The sequence below is a fragment of the Rhipicephalus microplus genome, chromosome 6, assembly GCF_043290135.1.
Source record: "Rhipicephalus microplus isolate Deutch F79 chromosome 6, USDA_Rmic, whole genome shotgun sequence".
NCBI classification, from domain to species: domain Eukaryota; kingdom Metazoa; phylum Arthropoda; class Arachnida; order Ixodida; family Ixodidae; genus Rhipicephalus; species Rhipicephalus microplus.
In genome coordinates this window covers 147,257,054-147,272,254 of record NC_134705.1, presented here as the reverse complement: position 1 = coordinate 147,272,254, position 15,201 = coordinate 147,257,054, and the positions used below count along the sequence as shown (strand labels likewise).

Sequence of the window (15,201 nt, the reverse complement as noted above, 5' to 3'; positions counted from 1 at the left end):
ACGCAGCCGCCGAAGCCGGGACTCGATCCCGCGGCCTGAGGGTCTACCGGACTCAAGAGTCGCGATAATGTTCTTCAACAGGTCTCACCCGCGGACTCAGAATCACAGCACGGTGACAGTCGCATTTAGTTCTTGCGAATTTCTAACCTTACCAAGCGTTTTCTCACGGCGACCGCAATGATTTCGGTATTGTGAACAAGTAAATTACTTATGAGAGGAAATTCGCTTTTCTCTACCTATCGTGTCCTTTCAATATAACGTGTTACATCAATGCGCACGACCCTGACGAAAAAATTGAATGTATAGAGTCCGTGGACCACAAAAGGCCTGGGCCTGACTGCCTGCTCACAAAGGGCTCCCTGGCCGCCGCCACTAGTCTTCTTTGGGCGGCGCTAAACAGACGCGACTCCCACAAAAATGCATTACCGAGTCTGCGCCGTACGCTCGTGTTGTCCCACGCGCAGCCCAGCATGGCGGCGTTTTGTTTTTAAGACGATAGTCTTTCTTCGGGACCTTCGACAAAAAAATTTGGTCTGTCTGTCTTTAACGATACCCCAAAAGGCACCAAACAATACCCCAAATGGCCGACCGCATCCGCAGCGCCCACCAATATTGCTCAAAGTATAGCGTTCATACTTGTGCGATTGTCAATTAAAAATCAATTATCGCGCAAATCTGAGACACCATAACAACACGTAGATGTTTTGTATGTGTACTAAGAAGGCACACACAATTCTAAGGATAACAGCGTTTATCACGCTGTTTGACAGTGCAACGCGATGCTCAAAAAGGCAAGTGTTCCCCACGCTTTGCGAAGACGACACGGTGGTGGCACCTGCCCGTCGCTTTGCGTTCTACACCTTATCGCCTTCTAGACAGGCACGCATCTTTCTCCGCAGGCACGCACGGCTTCCTTCGTTTTAGAAGATAGCTGCCAGGTGGCGCTCGTGTCTAACGTGCCCCGATGCGCTCGTTCGCCTTCGCTGCATGGATCGAGACTAACGCAGCGCTTACAGAATATCATTCACCGATTTTCTCGCGCAGAACATCAAATAAACGTTTCGTCCACTCTATCCACACGCAGGACTATCGTCTTTCGACGACACTTGCAGTGTAACATGCAGATCCGGGGCCAATTTTTTTCTATCTCTTTCTCTACAAGTTGATTCAGACAGTCTATAGACGGTCTCAACTCATTTTTGTAAGGGAAGCATCTATGCACGCACAGGCAGCATGCTCCATGCCCTCCTCTGTTTTGCAGACCAAATGACAGCTAACCAAAGCGTTCCCTCTCCCTCAAGTCTCCGTCGAGCGTAAACGCGACACATCCTGTCGACACAGAAAGCCCACGAAGCGTTGTATAGTCACCACCGCACACGCGCGCTCGTCCATATATATACGGGATGCGGCGATTAGCGGCCATAAAACAGCGGGCATCCTGTCGGACCCCGCGCGTCCTGCAGGAAGTCATCGTGGTTACAGCAGCGGCAAGGTCTCCGTATACGTGCAAGGGTTGCGTCCGAGCTGCGAGGCGGGTGCAGAAGTCTATAGCCATACACGCAGAATCGCTCACGGACACGCGCCTAAAGTTTACTCATTACTTTTTGAAGCCATCTAACATGCTGTGGTCGAAAGGGAAAAGACGGTGAGAAGACAAACGAATGCCTGCAGCAATGCACCAATCTCCGCCCATGATCACAATAATTCGCAACACTCGGAATGTACGCGCAAAGCGTAAATACACAAATACAATACAGTGAAATACATTTCTTGTGTGCGCGCTCAACAACCCTCGCGGGCCAATATTGCTCGAGAGCGTGTCGTTGCGCGACCAGCGCCTGAGTTTACTAGTAGTTTAGTTAAGACACCTTCTTTCTTACAATTTAAATAAAATCATACTTATAGTCGATTCTCGCCTACCTGACCGATGACAAACAAGCTTGCCGAGAAAGTGTAAACAATTGCGCCCTGAACAGCAGAGCATTGCTGCGCACCCAATAGTAATCACAAAAATAGTCTTAATTTTTTTTTTCAAGTCCATACTTGCAACGCACGCAATTCACCTTAAAGAGACGCGTGAACTCTTTTTTGGAAACCACGTTACTTCCATCGAAGTGTCGAAGGACGGAGTGTAAAATTCGAACGTCTGTTTGAATGGAAACTAAAAAAAAAACAATTTCTCTTATACGTAGAAATTAAGTACTCTTTCACGATACCATATACTCACCCCGATCGCCTCGATAATACAGTTGGTATAAGCCAGCAAACGCGCAAACTGAAAATGCAAGTGGCGACGCCACTGCCAAGATCCCCAACCAGTCGCCATGACGTCACACATTTTGACGGCGTCTCTACTAGAGCTGCCAGAGCGTACGTTGTTCCTAATCGGTAAATATGAAGTACATTGTCCTTTGATGGGGCCAGAAACTTAGCACAGCGGATTTCAGAAAAAGTTCGCAGAGCCAGTGTGGCCGAAATACGAAAAAAAAAGCATCCTGAAAATCCGTGATGTCACGTGCTGCGGAATTTCGGCGCGAAGTTTAAAATTAGCATTTGATATTTTTTTTCTGCCAGTCCCCACGTGGGACTGAGCCGGGTGCGTGACCCAGTCGCGTTCCGCAGGACCAAATTAAAGTGACCTTCCTCCCTCTTCTTTCAATCTTTCTCTTTCTTTCTTTGAAAAAAAAAAATACGGTACGACTCCGGAACACAATAATACATGATGTTTCGAGAACGTTTCCAATCGGGTCAAATTTTTTTTTCTTTGTTTTCGTTCCGATACACTCTCTGCAGTGGCAAATGGACATGCCAGACAACGGGATACTTCTAACACCGCGTGCCAAACCACACGCTATCACATATTTTCACGCGTCTAGCAGCCAGTTGCCATGGGCAAACACGGCGCAATACACATCGAATCTAGAGTTTCGCGTCATTGTCCCGGCTGTGCGGCACTTCCGCATGTATCGCATAACACTTCCTGGAATACACAAGCCTGCGCACCGCCCTTTCCCCTCCATCATCCTCCTATCCCTCGCAAAGCGGAGTGTCAGGTGTACACGCCGAGTCTCGCCCGAGAATGCGCCTGCGATAATGCACGCCTTGCTTAACTATTCGACACCGGAATGCGACGACGACCCGGCCGACGGCATCCGGCGTCGCGTTAGCGGCATTCGCGATCAGGAGCTTCATCGCAGAACCAGTGCTTTTTTTGTTTTCCGGTGTTTACTTATGTCCCTCTCCAGGCTACCTCCAGGCCCTACAGGGTGCGGGGCATGGGTAACTGTTGTAATGAAGTTTTTCGACCGCCCAATTCGACATGTCACTCTCATTTTGCCGTCATTTGCTGCTGGTTCATTGATTGATTGATTTATTGATTGATTGATTGATTGATTGATTGATTGATTGATTGATATTTGGGGTTTAACGTCCCAAAACCACCATATGATTACGAGAGACGCCGTAGTGGAGGGCTCCGGAGATTTTGACCACCTGGGGTTCTTTAACGTGCGCCCAAATCTGAGCACACGGGCCTACAACGTTTCCGCCTCCATCGGAAACGCAGCCGCCGCAGCCGGGAATCGAACCCGCAACCTGCTGGTTCAGCAGCCGAGTACCTTAGCCACTAGACCACCGCGGCGGGGCCATTTGCTGCTGGTCTCGTGCACCAACACCACAGTGTGGTAGAGTCGGGAGGAGGGGGGGGGGGCACGACGCCGACATCTTGAATGAATAGAATACTTCGCTGAAATATTTCTCTTGAGAACCACAGCCATCGCCGTAGGACTAGACTGTATGTATAGCCCACAAGGGTGATTGCGGCGTAGTAGTACCAAAGTCCATCAATACAAGTATTGAAGGACTCTGGTAGTATACCAAAGGCTGACGTAACTGTCGAATCTGCGACGTCCGCATGGGTCAGCTTTGTACTTCTGCACCACACAGTACAGAGAGGACGAAAGAAAGAAAATGATATTTTGGAACTTGTTTTTCGTTGTTACAAACACTATTGATGAGAAATACCGACAATGATGCCGAGGAAGGTATTGCAGATGTTATTACTAGTCAGGTAAATGTGAAAAAAGTGGGCGAAAAGCTATACGTAACTCGCCGCGGACTGGAACCGAGCTAGCGACCTTCGAATAACGGGTCCGACGCTCTACGGGGGAGTCGCTTGTTGGATTCCGTGCCGACCGGTTGTGCGCGCGCGCAATATATACGCGCTTGCATCTCCGGCGTCAGCGTAGCTCTGGCCGACTGGGCTCGCCCTACGTCACTTCCGGACGCCGACGACCTTCGACAACAGTGTAGCTCTGCCTTACTGGACTTGCTCTACGCCATCTACCAACGCCGACAAGAGCTTTCGCAAGTGTGCCCTGTCCTCGGACTCCAGTGACCGCGCTTCCATCTTTCCTATCTCTCCTATCCCCTCAGTTTGTTGTCGCTTCTTCCTCTTTTCTACTCCTTTACTCCTACCCTTTTTATCCCTAATCACCCCCATCCCTTGTGAGCTACTGTGGCGGTGTCGCTCACCGAAGCAGACAGTAACGGGGCTCACTTTTCTCTCCCTTTCTCTCTTATGAATCACTCACACTCCGAAGCTCTACCAACGGCGCTACCACGGCGGTCATACCCCCGTCAACTTTGTGGAGTATATATGTGCACCTAAATCTCGGAGCATTAGCAAGCGCCGCTAGTAGCCATTATGGTGGGAGTCGAACACTTCCTGCCAGTTGGCATCACGTAGCAAATCATTTTATTATGATCTAGAAATTGACCAATAATCCTTCGAATACTGCGCGAAGGTATCAAGTCTGTCAGAACGAGACCCTCGCTGTGAAGGAAAGGAGTGGAAAGTTAGGAATCGATTCTTTGCTTGACTCAATGTTAATACGAGAATTAAACGACTATGCAGACTGCACAGAAAAAGAAATCCCAGCACATCAACGGAGTGAATGATGATGGGTGGGCGAAGCTCCAGATGTACATATGTAAACCGCGAATCCTCCGTGAATCTTGCCCAGTCTGTCATCACGCAAAGACGGCGAGCACGCGCTGCAGCCGGTTTCCTAGCCCTCAGCACCACCACCTAGTGTTCGTCACTCGTACTGGAAGCACACAGACTGCCGGCGAAAGAGGAAGCGCACCAAGAGCGAACGCATTTCAACGCAAGAGCGAACGCGGTCTCCTATCACACGAGAGCACGCATCGGAGTGGAGCGAGCGCCGCAGCACCATCTAGTGGGCGCTCCGAGTACTAGCGGTGGGTAACAACGACGCGACGGCGGACAAGCCCACGCTCGAAGGAGCTTCGCCCCTAAAAAGGTGCTTCCCAATCAATAGGTTTACGCACATAAATACCCATCCCTTCGGTCAGGCGTCGCTAAAATGAGCGGTCCCACGCTGAGGATTGTTTTTTTTTCATCGATACCGCCGAAGCGAAGGCGGGGGTGCGTTGAACCCGGCAGCGTCGACGCTCCTCAGCCACGACCAGCAGCTGTTCGCTCGGCACGGCGCGATGATTCAGATCGAACAACAGTGTGATCACCGGCAGTCGTCGCGCGTGCCGATTCAGTGAGCTGCATACAGAGCGTGCCGCGGATTGGTGACACATCTGTTCGGCGTCCTATAGAACAACGCACGCTGCAAGCGCCAGACACGGAAAGGGTCGTCGACTGCCGCTGTCAATGTATGTTGTTGTGGCCCATGGCACGTAACCACTGTCGTCCGTGCTGGCAATTGAGCGGCTAATTGGTAACATTACTCTTATCGCTAACAACACAACGACAATATTTCAATGGTATTTCACTAAATAAATAAATAAATAAAAAATAAATAAAAATAAAAGACCTAGCATAATCGGGTGAAGGAGCTTTTAACAATCCGCAAGTCTAATTATTGCGCTTAAAAATTAAAAGGGACACTAAAACAAGCATTTAACGTGTATTCCTCAAGATAACTATGAAATAATAGAAAGAAGGAAACCTGTTTTGATTAAGGTTAGGGCTACTTGGTTGAAGACAGCTAATGACATACTACAGGGCATCGCTGCACCATATCAAAATTCAAAACACACACGGACGAACAAGACCACAACTGTTGATTGGTAGTAAGTTGTACAATTTCCTTTCGTTTTTTGTTTCCGTATGTATGTGGGTGGGTGTGTGTACGAAAAATGTCAAGCAAAGAGAAAGACTAGTTGAGAAATAATGTCGCGTAAAATATTTTCTATAGTGCAAACATGCGCAGCATGAACAAAAATGAGAATGCGGGGGGGGGGGGGGGTACCTCCTTGGTCTGAAGTGGGGGTCGGGCAGGCAAACGATTATTTCGCGCTACACGCATTTCATGTGTGGCGAAGCCTTCGAACAGTAGGTCGTCCTCTTCAGCGCCTTCTAGTGGGTTGCCCTTTTTATCAAAAAGAAGAGCAGCTCGTGCAGAGAGTCAGTACCCGCATTGACTGTCGCTGTCAAGCATCGTCGACAAGTGTCCGCCAATAAACGTCTCAACAATTTGGTGGAGGTGTTGTACCCTTCTAACACCTTCGGTTAGCATTTGATGCCCCTGGAGCTTCGATCCCGCACCGTGCCTTCTACCATGCACCAAGACGCCGCACAGCAAACGCTTCCTCCTGCGCCGACGCCATGTCCCGGTGTCCCCCACATCCGCGACCCACCTCTCTTCACCGGCGCGGATGGCACCGACGTCGAGGACTGGCTTGCTATGTACGAACGCGTCAGCGTCCCCAATCATTGGGACGAGGCAGGTAAACTCGGCAACCTGGTTTTCTACCTCGCGGGTGTGGCCGGCATGTGGTATAACAACCACGCGTCTGATTTCCCCACTTGGTCCGCTTTTAAAACCGCCGTCGTCGACGTGTTCGGCCGTCCTGCCGTTCGTAAGCTCCAAGCCGAACAGCGGTTACGTGAACGAGCACAGCAGACCGGCGAAAAAATTCGGGGGGAGGGGCTAAACTTTAGGCGGGCCCGGTGTACAACAACCTGGCTACGCCACTGCCAGTGCACGGTTAACGTTCCTTGATAATTTTCTTCCAAGGTATGTTTCATTTCACTTCTACACTTGGCCACACAAAAAGTAATCACCAGACCCGCTATTCAGACATAACCACATGCATTCGTTAGAGCGTGCCAGCGCCTGGAATTTGGACGCGGCGGTGCACCTTCTCCCAATGGGCCGCGCAGCCACGCAGACCTTGCGGCGCACATCAGAAAGCCGTACAGTGACGCACCGCAACGAATTCGTGTGGTCAGGCCTTTAGTGAACGACAAACGCGCTAATAGCGAACGCGATGACCACAGAAATATAAATATTTGCTAGAACACATCGCAAATAAATAACGACAGGTAGATTGCCACTATCCCTTAAGAGGAAGGTATATAACAGCTGCACCTTGCCGGTACTTAGCTACGGAGCAGAAACCCGGAGACTTACAAAGAGAGTTCAGCTTAAATTGAGGACGACGCAGCGAGAAATGGAAAGAAAAAATGGTAGGTGTAACCTGAAGAGACAAGAAGAGAGTAGTGTGGATTAGAAAACAAACGAGGGTTAAGGATATCATAGCTGAAATCAAGAAGAAGAAATGGACATGGGCAGGGCATCTAGCGCGTAGACAGGATAACCGCTGGTCATTAAGGGTAACTGACTGGATTCCCAGAGAAGGCAAGCGGGGTTATGGGGAGACAGAAGGTTAGGAGGGAAGATGAGATTAAGAAGTTTGCGGGTATAAATTGGCAGCAGCAAGCACAGGACCGCGTTAACTGGCGGAACATGGGAGAGGCCTTTGTCCTGCAGTGGACGTAGTCAGGCTGATGATGATGATGATTACGATGGTGATGATGAGTGCAAATGAGCATGAAAAAACCCGACACCCAGGAAATTCTATACAAGCGACACGTTCAACAAGTAAGACCAAGCCCGCTTATTAAAAAGGAACTGGCGACTGTATAGTATACTGCACAAAGGGGCTTGCCTAACTTATGCGGCACGAGCTATAGGGTTTTTGCGTATACTGACTTATACGTTTCACTTATGCATACACCGCCTGCCCGTAAAAGGGCCCATTAAGCGTGAAAACGCGGTGCGCTTAGCCGTAAACGCCGCACAAACGACTCACGAACGGCGAAGTCACGTTAAAATCCAAGCGCGCACGCGCGTGCGTGTCTGAGCAAGGATAACACAGCACATACGCCGTATTCTGACAGACGGGGGAAAAAAAGGCTAAACCTCAAAAACATTTACTCGGCCGCAAGGAATACGCTAGGCTATATTCTCGAATACGCAATACTTTTTTTAAGGTTCGTTTATTATCGTTTTCGTAATAGCCAAACTGCTACAGTAATATTCAAGAATAGCTGTGGATGCGCACGTCATGCCTTGCGCGTCCAAGAAAAAAACCACCGGCTGTCACGGCACGCCGTTGGTCGAGTCGAACTTAAAAAGATGGTAGTACCAGCCCTGGAGTGCGCCTAACTGGGCTGCTTGGTACAGCCACCCAAAACCTCCAACTAACGTGCGCAGTGCGACATAGCTTTGTGTCAGCGCCATATGATGGAACGATTTTGCCGAAAATTGTGTTGTGGAAATGCCCCTACCTTAATCACACTCTATAAAACTTGTTTGTCATACGGGATGATACAAAGAAACAATTGCTTCTCGTGCAAGATAGTCAAAGATTATGGGCGACGGACTGCGTATTATTTATTCATATGTGGGGTTTAACATCCCGAAACCAGCATACGATTATATAAGCGACGCCGTATTGGAGAGCACCGGAAATTTCGACCACCTGGGGCTCTCGAAACTGACTGTACGTGATTAAGACGGGGAACAAAAAGCGCTGGTCACTGGACAGCGAGAGAACGACAGGCGAGGGCGCTGACCCATCAGAAATCAGTTTATTGCTGGAATATGTATTATATATATAGAAAGCTTTTTGCGCACCCAAGAAGCAAAAACACCGTATCTTTGCAAAGAGAGAGGAATCAAGGCATCATGTCAGACGTGTCGGCAGAACAAGCTGTCATGTTTTTGACAACTAATTTCACAGTTACGCAGGGATATCGAAATGCTGGCGTCAGCGTGCCGTCCATTTCCCAGCATCATTGTGTATACTTCGTTACTTGTCAAGACGAGACAGCCTGCTTTACCGACACATCTGACATGATGATGCCTCCTTTCCTCTCTTTGCGCAGATACCGTTCCTTTGTTGCCGTGGTGCGCAAAAAGCTTTGTGTATATCGCACATCCCAGCAATAAAACATGGTAATTATTAGGTCAGCGTCCTCGTCTGTCGTTCTTTTTCCGTGCAGTGGCCAGCGCTGTTTGTTCTCGTCATTACGTGACGATTCCTGCTTCACAGCTAGCGGTCGATTCCGAAATACGCCACAAATATTCGATGACGTCAACGTTCACACGAACCATCCAGTTCGCACGGGGGGGCGCGACGGACGGCCTCCGGGGTGAAAAACAGATTCAACGCACTGCCGAAACCCAGACGTAGCGGGCTACGTGCCGACAGTGTAGCAGTTCCAAGGTTCTGCGAACCACACAATGACAACGACACCAAGGGCTGCCACTTCTTTTGAAAACGCGGGAGGGACAGGTTCTACCTGCGCGTCCCACCATGTGCTGCTGAATAGACTCCACGGCCACCGGGTCCTTTCAATTGACCCACCTACACAACCCGAGCTCACGCGCTCCCCCGCCAGTACTTCGTTGCAGCGGGGCAGCGATGGCGTCTTCTCAACTGCACCGTTCAATTGCGATAATACGCACGATTCGCTCCCGATTTCTCCGCCCCTTTCCTGGCATACGTGGTCTCGAAGTACACGTCACGGGGTTAATCGATTCGTATTCAAATACAACCCAGAGTGGAGTGTTTCTGACGCAAGAATATAACGAGGCAAGCGGTCAAGGGGAGACGCAAATCTGTCGACCATTTATTCCAAATGTGTATACAACGAAACTTGCAAGAATCGACAGGCTGCAGCAAGCCAGACACGCATCGAGCGCACACCACCCTACACACAACCTATGACCAAAGAAGTTGCCCCATGCCTGCGAGAGAGAGAGAGAGAGAGAGAGAATGAAGTATCCCCGATACACAGTATGTAAGGCAGCATCAGTGATATGTTTCATTCTGCATTCTCGCGCCGTCATCTTTCTCAGTCCGTGTCTTTCGTGCGCCACACGTCTTCACAATATATCACCATAAATAAGCCTATTATCTTCCGTTAATTCTTTCGCTGTTTTTTTCTTCGGCGTTTAATTTTGTCTGCACGCTTAAACTCAGCCTCCACGCGTTCCGAACTTCCCGTACATCGTCATGAACCGGCTCCGTGCAATGCAGGTCCTCCTCTGAAAGTGCACTGTAGTGCGTACGCTCGAAAACTAACATTCTAATAGTACTGGTGGCGTGGAGAGAGAGAAAGACAGAGTGCGTGTGTGTGTGTCGGTGAGAAAGGCAACGCTAATACAGGCTGAGTTCATATTTCGTCCTGTATTCTGTACTACTGCATTCTTCTCACATGCAGACGATTGTATGTGGGGCAGACTGGTAGCTGCATAAATATTCGCCTAAGGGAGCACCAGTCATCTTTAAAGGGCAGGCCGCTAACGCATTTTGCCTTACACTGTGCAAAGTGTTGAAATGCGAGGCACGCTTTGCAAATACGATAGTTTTGTAGCACCATAATCGCACCACATGAGATATCGCGGAGGCATTTCACATCAGCATCAGGCAATCATCTTGTATTTCACATCAGCACCAGGCAATCATTTTCGAAAAAGAAGTGTCACTGCTAAAGCGGATAATGAACACATGAGATATGGCACAATAGACGGATTTTAAATTACGACGCTGCGCATGGGTAGAGGGTGACTACATTAATACATAAATGTTCCTTTTCTGAACAAAAACCTTCAGAGCACTGGTGTTTTACCCTTCTTTTGTTTGTCCGTGTGTGAGTGTGCGCTAAAAAAAAATAAGAGTGCGCTAAAAATAAGTCACGATGCACTTATACCAACTAGATCGTCTTTCAATATTACTTCACCTGACAGTTTTGTTTTTAGCGTAACAGCTGGTCAACGTGTGATCTTTGAAACACACACAGACATTACGCTTATGTCACTGCGAGTCAGGAATGGAGCTCGCATACCTATTTTCATTCAGGGTTAAACGCTTTAGTCCTGACAGCATATCGCTATTTGTCTTGCATGCATGTTTTGTTCATCAAAAATAACACGCAGTACGCAAGCACCATAGCGGTTAACTATATAAATAACGAGGTTCAATAAAGTAGTCAAAATTCCTGTTTGATTGATATGTAGGGTTTAACGTCCCAAAACCAACATATGATCATGAGGGACGCCGTACTAAAGGGCTCCGGAAATTTCGACCACCTGGGGTTCTTTAACGTGCACCCAAATCTGAGCACACGGGTCTACAAAATTTCCGCTTCCATTGGAAAGGCAGCCGCTGCGGCCGGGATTCGACCCCGCGACCTGCGGGTCAGCAGCCGAGTACTTTAGCCACTAGAGTACAGTAGCGGGGCCAGTCAAACTTCCTGCCGGGTACTATACATAGCTTGTTCAAGGAGAAAGAAATATATATTTTTGCGTCTCTTTACCACCAAATGATTTTCGTGAAACATGGCACATAATTTCTGGAGCTATACGCGCCAAAAACGCGTGATCTCGAGGCTCACCGTGAAGAGTCCTCCGATAATTACGGCCACATAGGTTTCGTTTACGTCCGCCGAAACCGCGCATTACGCGGGCCAATAGCGTTTCCACCTCCATCGAAGTATACGACCCCCGCGACCGTAATCGAACCCGCGACTTTCGGCTCACCAGGCAAGCTCCGTATAACCACCGTACACAATCGCGGCCGACGCGCTTTTAACATCCGCTGCACGCAATTTCAAGTACGATCGAAAAAAAGTTTCAGCGGGAACTGTGACTGCCAAAAACAAAGCACGTCAAAACATATCTGATGTGTGTGGCGAGGAATGATATGAGGCCATGCAGCTGCGAATTCAGAGCCGGCAGGTTATTTTAGCTTCGGTGCCCTGTACGACAGGTACAAAAGGCTCTGCTAGCGTGTGTGACAAGGCGAGCGACCGACAGGCTCGTTAGGTTATGAAACGAAACGCTTTCTTTTCTATAACGATTACAACACGGCAACGCAACATTCAGACATCGCTGCTCGAACTTATACGTGAAAGTGGTTTATGCGAACAATGACTTCACAACAGCTAACGATTTCCCGGAATATGCCGGAACTATCCATAAAACGTTAGTCAACGCTGCACGCCATTTACGCTGGTCGTCGAGCTCAGGAAAAACACACGGCAATGTGTGCGTACGCGTTAGGCCGTGGGTTGGTAGAACGAAACAGCAATGAAAAACGAAACCGCGGAAAAAAGATGCTTCACCAGCGAATGTCGGCGACACGCACACCCCTCTTTTACGCGATCAACAAAAAATAAAAAAAAAAGCTAAACGATCGCTCCGTCAGCGAATGCTCCGCCACGCAAAGCGAGCGAGGCATCCGCAACCTCGCGGAAGACAAGTAATTTGCATATAGGAAGCGCGCAAATGGCGTCGCGCGATAGAACGTCGAGCTATACGTACCCGCTTGGCGTACATCCTGTTCATGCCGGCGTGAGTAATCATCTCGACTCGTCGTCCCAAACACAGGTGCACAGGCGAAGAACGTTTCACGCTTCTCTCGCGATCTGTTCACGGTGTGAAGAGGCGACACTAGACGACGATGACGACGAGTGCGCGGGAATTGTGCTTCGACGGTGCAACTCTTCTTCTTCTTCCTCCCAAAGAGCCCACGCGAACAACACAAAACAAAGGGTTCCGGTCAAACGCAGCGGCCGCACGAACGAAGCCAGACAAGACAGCAGGAGGCGCGCGCTTGTTCAACGCTAAAGCCGAAGCCACTTCTCTTTGGGACCGAAAAAAAAACTGCAACAAAGAGGAAGACGAAGACGTTAAGAGAACGTGTACGGCTAGTCTCACTTGTCTTGTTTTTCTTTGTAGACGGCGTCTGAAGATGAGACGGTACGATATGGTGGGAAGACCGTATAGAACACTTGGCCGGGCACTGTGGCGAGAACGGAAACCGGCCAGTCTTTTCGTCTGCTTCTGCAAGAGAGCTTCGGACTTCCGGAGAGGCTCGGAGAACGCTTGCAATCTAAAAAAAAATACGGCCTTTCTATTTGAAACAGCGGCCCTGACGTTGCAACGACTCCAGGCGTAGCGGAAGACGAAGCCGTAGATGTAACCGTTGACGATCAAAGTCCCAGAGCACCTAACTTTCACAGAGTAGACGAGTGACTGAAGGGTAGCACGTTTGGCAAAGAACCGTAGATTTTTTTTTTTACCCTATCGCTTAGTTTTTAAAGGCACTGGAAAAGAGGAGCGGGGGGGGGGGGGGGCACACAGCGATCGCAGGCGCGCAGATCGGGGTGCGGCAGTTGCTACAACACAGCACACGGCGGAACGAAGACAAATGCACAACGTGGAGGCGGCGGGACTGAAGGAGAGACAGCGGGGACGGCCCGTCGCATCCACGTCGTCCTTGCAACGAGCAAGAGGCGCAGCGCGAGTCTGTAAGCACGGACGTCGGATAACTTGACCACGACGTCGCGCAGGCCGTGCGCACAGCGTGCCTAGGTTTACGGGCGAAGCCGGTTGGCGGGGAGCAGGAGAACCGCTTTGCCCACTCGGCTGGGGACCAGCTGGTCTCCACAAGAGCCGGACGAGTGGTGGGATGGAGCCGTCGTCGTCGCCTATACAGCGAAAAGGAGACGGACGCGCAACTGGACTGGTGGTAGTGGTTACAATGAAGAGGAAAAAGGCACCTAATTTCTGTCTGCCTTCAGGCGACACGGCGCAGTGCCTTATAGGGGTGGGGTGAAGGAGGGATAAAAAGGATAGAAGGAAAGTAGAAGCAGAAGAAGACAGCCAACGAGAGGAAAAAGAAGGAGATAGGAAAGTGGGGATCCGGTCGAAGCAGTCCAAGGGCGGGGTGCCACAATGCGAGAGCTACACGGCGTCAGGAGACCGCGGAGGGCGAACCAGTCGGCGGGAGCTACGCTGAAGTCGGAGATCGCGAGGGCACAACCGTCCAGCTTGAAATCCTGCGAGCGAATCCGCAACTGGACTGCGTTGTCGAACAACTCAGAATGAAGCCGAAACAGGGAAAGGGAAGAGAGCGAGGAGGTTGCGCGGTGCGGGGATTGAGGAGAGTGACAGACACGGACGTGTGGCGAACTCACAGAGGAAAGTGTAAACACGGGTACCACCACAGAGGCGAGGGTTTGATAAAACATGGTGGAGGAGGAGATTCCGACGAGGTCAAAAACGCCGGCCGGCGAGTCGGTGAAAAAAAAAAAAAAAGCCAGCTCACGAGCGGAACGGAAAGCAAAAGCGCCGCCGGAAAGAGTGGAGGAGCAAGGGAGACTCTTTCCGGTTCTGCTTGAGCCTCTCGCACACCAGTGCCCTACAGAGGGAAAACCAGACGTGGACGCTGTCGCGGGTGGCGGTGGGTGCCGCGCAACACTGCTGAGAAACAAGGAATCAAAATAAAAGACAGAGAGGAAGGCAACTCGCCCTCTTTCTCGCTCTTTCGTCATCGCCCCAATTACCATAGCCACCCCCCAGCCAAGGCTGCGCGAAAACGCAGTCACAGTGGTGGTCTGCCTCGCGCTTCCAGATAGCCTCGCACGTCCCTCCGGTGGGATCCCGAGCTCCTGACAGGTAATTCATTCGATCGACTGCAACGCGAGAAATGCTGCTGAGTTGACCGCGGGATCATATAATACGACGACGTCTGTGCGAAGTGAACTTTCACGGCATCCTCACCACGGTCGAGAAAGCCTGAGCTGCTCCTCTATGGCCGCTGTCAGTTTTCTGTCGTCTAACAGACCAGATCATCCAGTCGTTCGGCACCGTGAAACAGTTGTTTATTTATTTATTTATTTATTTATTTATTTATTTATTTATTTATTTATTTATTTCGCCCATCTGACGAAGTCAGAATGTTCCATGATGGTCATGTCCGTAAAAAAAAAGCGAACGTGACCCGACGTCTATGAGAAAGCGCACCGTAAGCGCCAACCGCTGATATTGAGGCTGAGCCATCCCGAGGGTACAGATACCATCGTGC

The 15,201-nt window shown here is 49.9% G+C and overlaps 1 protein-coding gene across 3 annotated transcripts in view; it reads right to left on the bottom strand.

The window, feature by feature from the left end:
* The window catches only part of LOC119167258 (acyl-CoA:lysophosphatidylglycerol acyltransferase 1-like), a 122,910-nt gene that overhangs the window by 75,043 nt on the left and 32,666 nt on the right, over positions 1-15,201 (bottom strand). The window contains exon 1 of one of the 3 annotated variants that reach the window (XM_075866849.1): positions 12,654-12,841. The exons of the other annotated variants lie outside the window; for them this stretch is intronic. Within the exon in view, the coding sequence (XP_075722964.1) occupies positions 12,654-12,695 (42 nt within the window). The 5' untranslated portion in view covers positions 12,696-12,841. Of the gene's footprint in view, positions 1-12,653; positions 12,842-15,201 lie in introns of those variants that run through there. 3 annotated transcript variants of the gene reach the window in all.